Below are 13,019 nucleotides of genomic sequence, written 5' to 3'. Positions count from 1 at the left end.
CCCAGAGCCCGAGCCATGGCCGGCGCCGCGTCCCCCTGCGCCAATGGCTGCGGGCCCGGGGCGCCCTCGGACGCCGAGGTGCTGCACCTCTGCCGCAGCCTCGAGGTGGGCACCGTCATGACTTTGTTCTACTCCAAGAAGTCGCAACGGCCGGAGCGGAAGACCTTCCAGGTCAAGCTGGAGACGCGGCAGATCACGTGGAGCCGCGGCGCCGACAAGATCGAGGGAGCCAGTAAGTGCGCCCCCTCCCCATGCCCGGCGCGCGCCGGGTGGTGAGGGGCAGCCTGGCCCTCGCGCTCCGCCGCAGCTGGAGGGACTTGGGCAAACTTTCGGGCCCTTCCCCCACTCCCGGCCCCGCCCCCGCCTCGTCTCCGGTGGTCACCGGGGGCGGGGGGCATCCGGGCCCTCGGTCACCTGACAGGACACCCCCTCCCCCAGCTGGGGGGAGTGTTCCAGGCTCTTTGCCCAGAGGCCTAAAAATCCTAGCGAGTTGCAGGCCAGCGGGGCAGGCAGCAGGCCCCCCAGCCTGGGGGGCGGTGTTGGCCCAGCGAGGGGCGCCAAGGCGGCGTCCGCCATCCAGCCGAAATCTGGGGCCAGAGCAGACGGTCACCGCCCACTACCTTCTCTCTAGAAAGAGCAGGATTTGTGAAACCCTTTGGGCCCTCAGGCTGGGCTCTTGTTTGAAAAAGACACGGTGGGTTTCCTTAAGTAGAATTTAGGCAGATGTTGGGGTCGGGCTGGTTTTGGGTCAGAGCCAGGCCTACTCATCACCTTCTTTGGGGGAGGGAGGAAGGTGGTCCTGTTTGGTTTCAAAAAGCCTGAGAGAAGTCAGTGGCCGCTTTTTCCCGCTGGTTCTTTTGTCCTGAAGCTGAGTTTTGGAGGTCTGTGTGGGTCAGCAGAACCCACTGCCAGGACACAGACTTTTGGTAAAGGGTCCAGGTTCCTTTGCCCTTGGGAGCTTGGCCCCAGAAAGGCCAGCCTGAGTGCCTTGGAGTCAGGTACTCATCTCAGCCGTGCTCAGCCAGGTTGGGGACTAGCCCTTTGTGTCCCTTGTCTTGTGTCTGGTGGCATCAGGGAACCGGGAAGGGCTGCTCTTGGTTTCCTTCCTCTTTGCTGTCCTAGGCCTGGGCTTGGCTCCTTTTGCTCGGGTCTCTGGTGAGAGGAGGGAGTTGGAGGATTTTGAGAAACCCCACATCTTTCAGAGTGTTAACTGCACTTAACGAGTGCCTGTGCACACTGAGCTCTGCCCTCCATTCCCCCACCCTGAAGTGTGAAGAGATGCTGTGTCTGCAACTGTAAACTGCAGGTTGCTTCCTGCAAGGACCCCCCAGAGGCTGATGTTGGAGAGATCCGGGCTCAGAACTAAGTCCAGGTGGAGGAAGGGGTCAGGAAGTGACACCTTCAAGGGAGGCCCTGATAGATCTTCCTGGGTATGGTGTACAAGCGTGTAGATGTTCGAGGAGATTGGGAGGAAGGAAAGTGTGGTGAGGCAGCCATCCTCAACTATAAACTCCAGATCTGACATAGTGGTCTGAACCGAGAAATGGTGGCCTCTTCCCCTATGCCTCTATTTGCCTTGTCAGCCATTGGGAACGTATTTTTTTTTTTAATGATTTGGGAGACTAGATTCCAGAGCAGAGGAAGGACAGACACTGCAAAGAACAGGGATAGCCCTGGGAACATCCCTCAGGCATCAGACTCGAGGCACAGCCCCACCCCCCACCCCCTTGCTTCTGTGGTGTTCCCTGTGCTGTGCTGAATTGGTGGCACTGGCTAGAGGTTCCCAGATGGAGATCTCCTGTGAAACAGGCTGCATTTTAAAGCATGCGGGTGATGAGCAGGCAGTTAAGTGTAGCAGAGTGGTTGCAAGGCTGGATTTGAAGCTCAAATTTAGTTTTGTATCCCCCTGCCAGTTACTTATTTTCTCTGAGCCTTAGTTTCTTGATGTGTATAATGGGGATAGTAATATATCCATCATATATGGTTTCTCTGGGAATTAAATGAGGTAATTGATTTAAAACATCTAGAACAGTGCCTGACATGTAACTGTAATAAATGTGAGTTGTTACTAATAACAATAATAGACTATGACTGTCCTCCCAGGTTATGGGAGGTGGAGTGTGGATGCAGGAGAGGGTGAGGGCACAGGAAGGGAGGATGGGGACCAAGTTCACATTTCCCCTAAATTGGTAACCTGAAAAAGGGAAGAAATGACTGTTTTGCCCCAACCCACCCACCCACTCACCTACCACATAGAACAGTGTTTCTTTAGGAAAGTGTTTGGAGTTTTGCACATCTGAGTTCTGGGTGTGACTTTCTTGTTTGTAAATTGGTGCCTAAACGGAAAGCAGGGGTGTGGAGGGGACAACAACCTAGTCCGCAGTGTCTCAGGTCCTTGGGGAATGGAGGCAAGAATGCAGAGGACCTGATTGCCTCTAAGGATGGGGCAGCAAGAAGCTTACAAAGTTAGTGATCTCATCAGTTAGCTGTGGATTTGAGAGGCCTGGAGGGTAGGGAGAGGGTGTGGAAGGGTCCCAGTCCATTTGATTTTGGGGCCACAGATTGAAGGAGTCTGGGTAAAAGGCAGGTAGATGCTTGCAGGGAGTTCAAGACTTTGCAAACAGAGCCTCCCACCAAAGCCCTGCCCCACTTGTAACCATTTCTGGGCACACCTTGTTGGTGGGTTCTGATCCCTGCAGCCTCCCTCTGTAGGCTCTGACGGACTGTGCTGTGGTGAACAGAGGGCAGAGGAGAGTTGGACTATCACCTGGGCCCCCTGCCAGCTGGTCTCTGGCCCAGGTACCTCAGGTGTCAAGCCTTTTTCTGCAGACCCTGCCAGGGTGCCATGCAGTGCTGGTAGCCTAGCCAGAAAGAGACACACAGCACCCTCAGGATGCCGGTGGACCTGAAGGACCAACAGTGTGGTTCAGTGAAAATGCAGTGCACTTGTATACAAAACCTCGTCTCTCCTAACTCTGCCTCTCACTTTACCGCTTGTGAAATGGGACTAGCACCTGCTGATTTCTAGGGCAGCAGTTTGGCTCAATAGTGGAGTGGGGAAGTGCTTTAGTGCCGGTTGATGTGGTGGTATGACAGAAAACAGGTCGATGTTTGGCTTTTTATGTTACTGATACTGACATAAGTAAATAAAAAGCAATTATAGATTTCCTGCTGAGTGCTGTAGAGACTTTTAGTCACGATTTCTTGGCTCATTCTCACTAGGGGCCTGCGAGATGGTTGGGAATATGATCCATTTTACAGATGAGGGAATAGGGAATACAGGGAGTAAATTACACCACAGATGATAGTGCTCATATGTGAAAGTCTCAGCTCTCCACTTAGTGGCTGGCCACCCAAACCCAAGACAATACCAGGCCCTGGGGTTGTGCTCCCCACGGTCTTCAAGTCCCATGTTCCCTGTGGGCTCCATTGCTCCTCTGGGAGGAGAGACCTTTGTGCTTGGACCAGACATAACAGGCAGAGGCCTCTGCCTTTACATCCCAAGACAGCCTGACCCTCTCTAGGCTTTGGCTTCACACTTGTCCTTCTGGTACCTTCTGAGGTGAGATGGTTCAGACCCGTGTTTAGTGAGGTTGTCCAGTTGAGGGTCATTGTGGGCACAATAGCCATGGGTAACAACTTCCTGGAAGAACTCTGCGAATATCGGCCAAGCACGTCTGTGGTAGCTTTTCAAGCCCCAGACTGTAGTCTTTGGCTGATTCTTCAGTAGATAACTCTTCTAGATGCCAGGCCCTTTTAGGTGGTTAATGAAAATAACAAGTTCTTGCCCTTAGAGAAACTTAAAACAGACAATTAGAGTTCAGAGTGGTACCTTTGATGACGTTTGTGGGCAGATGGGAGAAGAAAGCAGCTAACTACCTCAAGGAAATGATATGGAACCAGCTGGCTGTAGTTATCAGGCTGGTGAGGGAAGAGGACTGGCTGGGAGGAGCAGACCAGAGGTCTGCTCTGAGGGCTGGATGGGGTCTAAGGGTCCTTTCCTGTGGGGGCCAGGCCAGGTATGATGAAGGGTTTTCTTTTTACTGTTTTACTGGCTGGTGGTTCCCAGCAGGGAAAGAGGCCCAAGAGCACGTGTCCGGATCTCCAGAGCTAACCATCCCTGCTTATGTGTTTCCTGTCTGACTGAAGTTTTTCCAGGGAAGTCAGGCCTCTTGTGTTTCCTCAGCACCCCAGGCTTTCCCCAGTGTGTGGACTAGCCCTGTCAGGCCTCCCATCCAGCTGTGACTCTCTCTTTCCTGTGAACCTAGGAAAAGGGTCTGCTTCACAGATGGCTGGAGTAGCTGAGCACACCCAGCCCTGGGACCCACAACACGTCCAGCTTCTCCCAGGGGAGGGAGAGAGAGAGGGAGGGGAAGAGAGAGAGAGAGAGAGTGTGTGTGTGTGTATACATATGCATACATACATACTTAAATGTACACAGATGCCCAGAACTCTGATAGACTCGAGTAACAGTTTAGAGATCTTGGCCACTTGTCTTGCCTTGGGCAGCACCTTGGAATGAGAGGCATTTGTTCAGTAAATATTTATTGAATACCTCCTCCAGTTTGCTCAATACTAGGCACTGAGGGTTCAAAAGATGATTAAGGCATGGCCTATGCTGTTGAGGACTCCCAGGCTCTTGCAAGAGACAGACTTGGAAACATGTAATTATAATCCTGTGTGTTATGTACTATAATAAAGGCTGTACCAAGAGCTCTGTGAGTGCCGAGGTCGTAGCTCTGCTTAGAGAGCTGGGGATTGAGAGCACCAGAAGAGGTGACCTTGCAGCTGGCCTTAAAAGATTGAGGAGCTTGCCTGTGCCAGGCTGAGGGACTGGGGCCTACTCTGCAGAGGTCTGGAGCATGTTTCCCAAGGTAGAGATGAGGCTGTGCCGCGGCGTGCTGTGTTCAGCAGCTTAACACTCCATCCTGTAGGCAGCGAGTGGCAGCAGAGGCTGAAGCAGTTTGTCTGGGAGACCACGTCTGGTAGATGTTGGGGAGGGAGTCCAGTGAGGGACTGCAGTTTGCAGGAGAGAGACGATGAGGTGAGGGTGGAAGGGCGGGGGGCGAGCCTTGAGGGATGAGATGGTAGAGCTTAGTAGTTAAGCATTTGGGCGCTAAAGTCAGACTGCGTAGGTTAAAGCCCTGTTGTGCAACTTACTTGCTCTGTGATCTTGAGCATGTGACTTTACCTCTCTGGACACCTCATCTGTAAAAGGGGGTTGGTTAGTAACAACTCATAGGGTTTTTATTAGGGATCAACGAGAATCTGCATAAAGTGCTTCATTTAGAGTATGGCGCAGTGTAAGTGTGCAATATGTGTGAGTTCTGACAAGGAGGAAGATGAGGATTCAGTTCTCCAGGACATCCGAGGGGAAGAGAGCAAACGCACCTGCTGCACGGAGGGGACTGGGACCTAGCCAGCAAGCCCTTTGACTTGGAGCCAAGGCAGCCTGCCCGTCTCTGTGGCTAGGGCTCCTTCCCACTGCTGACTCTTGCAGGGTGACAGACAGCTGGAAGCAGCTGCTTTGGGTGGTGACCCTGTCTGCAGGTGAAGGTATCATACTGGCCTAATTCTAAGTGCCGAGGCCATAAAAATGTTATCTGAGTGTGTTGGTGGGGAGACCTCAGTCTTCCAGGAAGTGCTTTAATGCCACAGCCTTGGTGTGGTGGGACTTACTGCAGGCTGTGCTGTCACTGTTTCACATCATTCTCCATTAACTCACAGCATCTCTTCTCACTCCATCCCGTTTCTGTGGGACAGGGCTTCAAGGAGGTCAGAGATGGATAAATTGGAGGGAGGAATGAGGCCTGATGTCGCAAAGACCTGGTATTAGTGGCTAGGAGACTGATTTTTTTTTTTTTTCCCTGTTCTATTCCCTGTTAGAACTAGAGAAGTCAGTGGGGACTTTGAGGACAGTCTAAAGAGAAATGGGTGTGTGATAGGAAGAGGGGAATGTTGTGGGTCTTCCTGTAGAGTATTCTGTTCAGAGCAGCATGGTGCCCATGTCTCACTGGGGGGAAATCTTTGAGAGCAGCATGGTAACAGATGGCAAGAGCCAAGGGTAAGAAGTGGCCTCCAGTGGCTGTTGGCCTGATAGTCCCACCCTGTTGGTAATTGTAATTAAGCTGTAGTGACTGGACGATTGTGGCCAGAATTCCATTTGGGTTCAAGTCTTAGCTCTGCCTGTGACCTTGGACAAGTTACTTTAACCTATCTGAAACTGGTCTTCAGCTGTAAAAACAATTTTTTCCTCACAGGATTACATAGTAATAATGATCAAATGAGATCATAGATGAGAAATGAGAGGTTTTATGTGAAAGTGCCTAGCACAGCATCTGGCACTTGGTGGGCACTTAGTAAATATTTGCTACTTTTGCTTCTCACCATAACTAAGTACAGAGATCCAGTGCTTTTCTCTACCACTGAGTTTGGCCAGAAGTGGCTGCTCTAACGACCTGGGCTGGGAGTCTGTTTCCTACTTGTTTCCTTTGTTCCCTCCCTGTGTCTCTACACAGAGGACTGGGACATGAAAAATGTTTATGAGGAGGGAACAATGATACAAAAAACCTGGCATTTGAATAGTACGCTAGTGTTCATAGAGCATTTTCTTGTCCATTTTACTGTTTGAGCTTCGCAACAACTCCATGAGTCAGGCAAAGGCAGGAATTAGTATTCCTCTCTTATAGGTGAGGAAACAAGGCCCCAAGCAGAAGTTCACACAGCAAATGCATGGGACCAGAGTCTAGGTTTTCTGATTCCTGCTATAATGTTCAGTTTATTGTCCCACTTTGGAAAATGATACGATAGACTGTTCTTTAGGACCAGAGTTCCTGGCTTGGCTTTTTTTTTTTTTTTTTTTTAATGTGTACTGAGATATCTGGTCTCTGCCCTCAGGCCAGATGTATTGGACCACACCAGGCTTTTCCCTGTGGACAAGATGGACTCATTGGCTCTGTTCTGAAGCCTGCTCTGTCCTCATCCTCACCACAGCATCCCCTTTGAGATACTTGGCTTACCTAGATCTTTCCCACACATATAGCAAGTGAAGCTAGCAGGTGATTGGGGCTAGGGGTGTACAGAAGTTCCTTACCCTCCTGACTTGCTCTTACTGGTTCACAGTGACAAGTTTACCTGAGCCTTGTGGGAGAATATAGGAAGCTGAAGCTCTGTGTGGCAGATTCTCCAAGAAGGGCCCTTCCCGGGCCCGCTTATTACAAACCCAAGAGCAGACATTCATTCATGCGTTCCTTCGTTCATCCCACATTTGGTGTGGGACTGGCTACTGTGTCAGGCACACTGAGCTGGAAGTGATTGCTCCTCTGACTTGTTCAAGGTGACTGATGTATCTCCAGCCTGATGTGCTCTCCATATTTCCTAAAAGCAAAACAAAACCACTCTCTTGGGACACTGTGGCTCACCAAACAAGCAAGACACCACTTGAGCGTCTCTAGCTTTGGACGCTGGCATTTGCTAATTGTGCCAAGCACTGTGTGGTCCAGTGCTGGCACAGATGCAATAGTGAGTGGATCAGATGCTGTTATGGAACATAAAGGTTAGGGTAGACACAGCCAAAAAGGGCATAGACATCCAGACGAATCGATAATTACAGGATATGGTGAGTGCTGTGAAGGAAACCAGCAAGAGGCTGCTTGCTGTCAGTCAGGATAGGCGAGGGTATGCTCGAGAACAAACAACCTCCATGTCTCAGTGGCTGACAGCAACAAAGGTTCATTTCTCCTTTGCGGTACATGTGCACGTTCATCACAAGCCACAAGTCATACCACTGTCCTTGAGTGTGGCCTCAGTGGCTCTAGGTCAGCTCTCTGGTAGCAGATCCTGGGCATGGCTGGAGAGAGGTTGGAAGCATGAGGTTGGGAAGGAATGAATTTTTGTGACTTAAGGATGGGGTGGGGTGAGTTGGCCCCACCACTGTGGTAGAGTAGACTGATGCCTACATGAGTCAAGAGACTGTCTTGGTTGGGGTCTCTGAAATCGGCCCCTTTGTATTCAGACTTTGAGCTATTACAACTGTGCCGTTACGAAATTGTCATCTCCCTACCTTAGCCCCAACACACATGCCCCTATTTGAGCTGCACAGAGCCTGGTCTTTGTGGCCACAGCTTCCTGCTCTCACCCCAGGCGCAGAGCCTCTCACTGCCTCGTAACACAGCTGCTCAGCAGAGCTCCTTTGTTGGGTGTGCGGAGCCTCCAGAGGGGGTGTGAATGGTAACACCTGGAGGGTCTCCAAGGCATGCTCTCAGCCCCCAGAGCATAGAGAAAGAAGTATGAGAAGGGGGTGGTCCTTGAAACACTCTGGGGTTGTGGAAGAGGCAATGAGGGCAATGAAATTAGTTGCTTTGGAGAAGGCTATGGTCCCAAGAGATGGGGCAAAGAGAGTCTTCCATTAGTAATGGCTCAGCCTTTAGTAATCTCTCACCCCTCCTTGCAAGGCTAGTTTCTTTGAAGGTGGTTCTTGGCCCAGGCACAAGTACTAGCCCTCACTCTACTCCTCACCTCCTAGGAACTAGGCCCATCCTGGGGGAAGCAGGGAGGGGCTGCTTTTTATAGCCCCGTGTAGGCTTTGTGTATAGGCTCTGCTGCTTCCTTCCGGCCCTTCCCGGGTTGGCAGGTGGCCATGGCTTCAACAAGGCTCAGGATGCAGAGTAAATGGGGCTGGGCTTTTGCCTACAGAAGACTGGCATCTTCTTTACTAAGCCCAGGACTGGCACAGAGGAGGCTGGGGTTGGGAAGCGAGAAAAGGACATGACCCAGTCCTCAATCCTGGTCATTTTGTGATCTGGAACACTCAGAAAAGTATGAATGCCCAGGGATCGTGGGAGACAGTGGCAACTAAAGGGCTGTGGATTGAGCCTGAGGGCCCAGATAGAATCAGCTTCCTCTCTGCAGCAGACAGTCCTGGCTCCTGCTTGCCAGTATTGGTTAGAAAATCCACATAAACGCTGTGAGGTGCCTGGGAGCAAGTCGTGGGCAAGGTGCAGAGTGGGGGGTCTGACTCCAGGCCGTGGCAGCGAACAACTGGCCAGACTGGTGAGGGCTTGGGCCCCGGTGAGTTTGATCACTTGTTTGTGTGCAATCTAATTCTTTCTCTGCCCAGGTGGACAGTTCACTTTGGGGTTGGCTTCCTGTTTTCTTGGACACCTGGGGAAATGGCTAAGCTAAAATGTCCTGGGGGAAGTGGTTGTTTAGGGGATGCCCGTAGGTCACAGTAGCCTTGGCTTGGCCCTTCCTGTGGTGGGAGTAGGACATTGACCACACCGGAGCTCTTGCTGTGTAGGTGTGAGTGTATGGTGGGGGACTTCTGACCACATGGGATTGAGTGGCTTCAGCCTCAGGCCCAGAAGGTTTGGGTCTGATTTCACAGGGTGACTAGCCCTAGGAAGGATGGGAAGAAGGCCTCAGTTGGACACAGGTTCCTCAGCCTACTTGGAGGCAGGAGGTCGGCTAAGGGATACAGCTCAATTCCTTCAGCTGGGAGGTTGAGCAGGGACAGGGATGGGGGCGATGGGCCCTCTGAGGCTCTGTAGACACTGTTCACCTGATGGTTCTTCAGCTTTTGGAAGTCAGGTCTCCTCTTCCTACCCTAGTCACTTCTTCCACCCACAGCTGAATTGAGTATAATGTGCCTGTGGTAGCTGGTCGGTTCCTAACCAGTACCGTAGACTTCCTTGGGAGTTCTTAGCATGTCCACCAAGGAGGTTAGAAGAGGTAGCATGTGTCACTTTGTCAGGGAATTTGCTGAGGGCCTCTTGAAGCCAGCAGTGACATACAGAGAGTATTCCCTTCATTGTCCAGTGAGAACAGAACACCTGGTGCCAGGACTGCTCCCCAGAAGAAGGCCTGGTGCCTGGCCCACCCTGGAAGGATGAGGCTCTGTACAAGCCAGGGTGCAAGGCTGCAGGGAGACAGCTATCCTAGGATGTGTGCTAATGAGGGGTGGGGTGAGAAGCTGTCTTAAGAGGGTAGAAATAAGAGTTAAAATCAGGAGAGGAAATCCCAAAGTAACCATCCCTGTCAATAAACCTCTTGCCGTCAAGTGAATTCCGACTCATAGTGACCCTATAGGACAGAGTAGAACTTCCGCATAAAATTCCAAGGAGCGGCTGGTGGATTCAAACTGCCGACCTTTTGGTTAGCAGCCAAGCTCTTAACCACCACGCCACCAGGGCTCTCCCAGTAGGCGAGGTGATTTCTAAGAAGGCAGTTGCTTCCTGGGGAGGCAGCAAGTCACTGAGTTCCCTGTCCCCTTGGGGTGAGATCAGAGACTAGATCGCTCAGTGGGGCCTTGCTTCCCCAGGAAGTAGAAGGGGACAAGGAAAGTGGCTTGGTATGGATTGGCATGGCCCAAAGGGAGCGTGGCCAGAGACTGGGTAAAGTGACTCTAAAGCTGGAGAGCCCAGTGGGGTCTGCAGAAGAGGGGTGTCTAAGTGAGCAGACCTCTGGCTTGATGGCTTCCCTTAGCTATTTAGAACTTCTACCAACCTCAGAGTCAAGGTTTCCTCATATTGAGGGTTTAAGGACTGGCTCCACACCTTCCCCTAGAGAGGCAGTGGGACCCATGGTGACCATAACGCAAAAGCCAGAGCTGGGGTGGTGAGATTGGAGGTGGCTGGGGAGTTCTGCCAGGGAAGGGCCCTACTCTCCCCTCTCCCATTCGCCTCCCCAATACAGTCTCTGCCACTCTAGGCGCCCCATCACAAACCCCTATTGTTTCCTGTGTGAAGGAGGCCCCAGATTTGTCTGTCTTCTCCCGACCCATTCCATTTCCTCTGCCTTGCAGGGGGCCCTGCGGGGACCAGGACTGCAGGTAGAGGCTGACAGTGTCCTGGGCCTCATGTTTCTAGTGAGTGGGAGCAGGTTGGGCAGCAGTGACTCTTTCGCTGTATTTCTCTTTCTGTGAATACTTGAATTCCTGCCAGGTACTGCGGCATTGAAGACAAGGTCATGGTCCATGCCCTCAAAGAGCTTACGATCTAGTGGAGAAGAGAGACTATCACTAAATAACCTTCAAATACACGTTCGGTTACTACTGTGATGAGTGCTGTGAAGCAGCAGTGCACGGCGCAGCCTGGGATTCTTTCCATCTTCACTCTGTGCTGGTCCTACTTGGCCACTTTGGGCAGATGTCCTGAGGCAGTACATGGCAGTGGGCAGACAGTCTTGGCTTTGTCATGTTGTTGGCTCTGCCACTCACAGCTGCTACCTTGGGGAGTTAATTAACCTCTCTGCACAGTTTCCTTGCTTGTGAAATTGGGATCCTTATCCTACTTCAGGAGCCCTGGTGGTGCAGTGGTTAATTGCTTGGCCAGGGCTTCGAACCGGTTTGATCCAGTTCAAACCCCTGCTGAGAATTTGCGTTTCCATCCCAGATATACTGGATCAACATCTACATTTTATTTATTTATTTTAATTAAATGAGGTATTTATTTACCAATTTAAGCTATTATCAAAATACAGCATTTAAATTTTTGTAAATCAAATCACTAGAGAAGTTAACAAAGGAATCTTACGATGAATTATTTTTTTTAACATAATAAACACCCCCTAATGTATCCCTTCTGTACATTTTGGGAGTGGATTTGTGAGTGTATAGTGAGTTCTCAGAATCCCTGGTGGGGCAGTGGTTAAGCTCTCGGCTGCTAACTGAAGCGTCGGTGGTTCAAACCCACCAGCCGCTCCACTGGAGAAAGATGTGGCAGTCCTCTTCCATAAAGATTTACAGCCTTGGGAAAAGATTAGTCCAGAGGACTAACAGGCCACAACTGCCACACATTCCACCAGACTAGAATCTACATTTTTTAAATTTTTAAATTTTTATTGTTGTGCTTTAAGTAAAACTTTACAATTCAAGTTAGTCTGTCATCCAAACATTTATACATACATTGTTATGTGACCCTAGTTGCTCTCCCTATACTGTGACAGCACACTCCTCCTTTCCACCCCGGATCTCCTGTGTCCATTCAACCAGCTCCTGAACCTCTCTGCCTTCTCATCTTGCCTCCGGACAGGAGCTGCCCATTTAGTCTCATGTATCTACTTGAGCTAAGAAGCATACTCTTCACAAGCATCATTTTATGTCCCATAGTCCAGTACAGTCTTTGTCTGAAGAGTTGGCCTCAGGAATGGTTTTAGTTTTGGGCTAACATAGAGTCTGGGCACCGTGTCTTCTGAGGTCCCTCCAGTCTCAGTCAAACCATTAAGTCTGGTCTTTTTACTAGAATTTGAGTTCTGCACCCCACTTTTCTCCTTCTCCATCAGGGACTCTCTGCAGGGCGGTCATTGGTGGTAGGCGGGCACCGTCTAGTTTTTCTGGTCTCGGGCTGATGAAGTCTCTGGTTTATGTGGCCGTTTCTGTGTCTTGGCTAATGCTTTAGTTGTGTCTTTGGTGTTCTTCATTCTCCTTTGCTCTAAGTGGGTTGGGACCAATTGATGCATTTTAGATGGCTGCTTGACAGCTTTTAAGACCCCAGATGCCACTCACCAAAGTGGGATGCAGAACATTTTCTTAATAAACTTTGTTATGCCAATTGACCTATATGTCCCCTGAAACCATGGTCCCCAGACCCTTACCCCTGCTACTCTGTCCCTCAAAATGTTTGGTTGTATTCAGGAAACTTCTTAGCTTTTGGTGTGGTCCAGTTGTGCTGACTTCCCCTGTAGTGTGTGTTGTCCTTCCCTTCACCTAAGATAATTCTTGTCTGCTGTCTAGCTAGAAAATGCCCCTTTCCCTCCCTCCCCACCCTCGTAACCATCAAAGAATGTTTTCTTCTGTGTTTAAACCTTTTCTTGAGTTCTTATAATAGTGGTCTTTTACAATATTTGTCGTTTTGCAACAGACTAATTTCACTCAGCATGATGCCTTCCAGATTCCTCCATGTTATATGTCATGGATTCATCATTGTTCTTTATCATTGCATAGTATTCCATTGTGTGAATATACCATAATTTGTTTATCCGTTCTTCTGTTGATGGGCACCTAGATTGTTTCCATCTTTTTG

At 50.4% G+C, this 13,019-nt stretch overlaps 1 protein-coding gene across 2 annotated transcripts in view; it reads left to right on the top strand.

Moving 5' to 3' along the window:
• The first annotated feature begins 6 nt into the window (after positions 1 to 6).
• PLCG1 (phospholipase C gamma 1) overlaps positions 7 to 13,019 on the top strand; it is a 40,261-nt gene continuing 27,248 nt past the window's right edge. For both annotated transcript variants that reach the window (XM_004370343.1, XM_012558813.1), the window contains exon 1: positions 7 to 232. In XM_004370343.1, coding sequence (XP_004370400.1) covers positions 16 to 232 — 217 coding nt within the window. In that variant the 5' untranslated portion in view covers positions 7 to 15. The remainder of the gene's footprint in view (positions 233 to 13,019) is intronic.

Source organism: Trichechus manatus, unplaced genomic scaffold (assembly GCF_000243295.1).
Source record: "Trichechus manatus latirostris isolate Lorelei unplaced genomic scaffold, TriManLat1.0 scaffold00008, whole genome shotgun sequence".
In the NCBI taxonomy this organism is placed as follows: Eukaryota; Metazoa; Chordata; class Mammalia; order Sirenia; family Trichechidae; genus Trichechus; species Trichechus manatus.
This window is presented reverse-complemented; position numbering and strand designations above follow the sequence as displayed.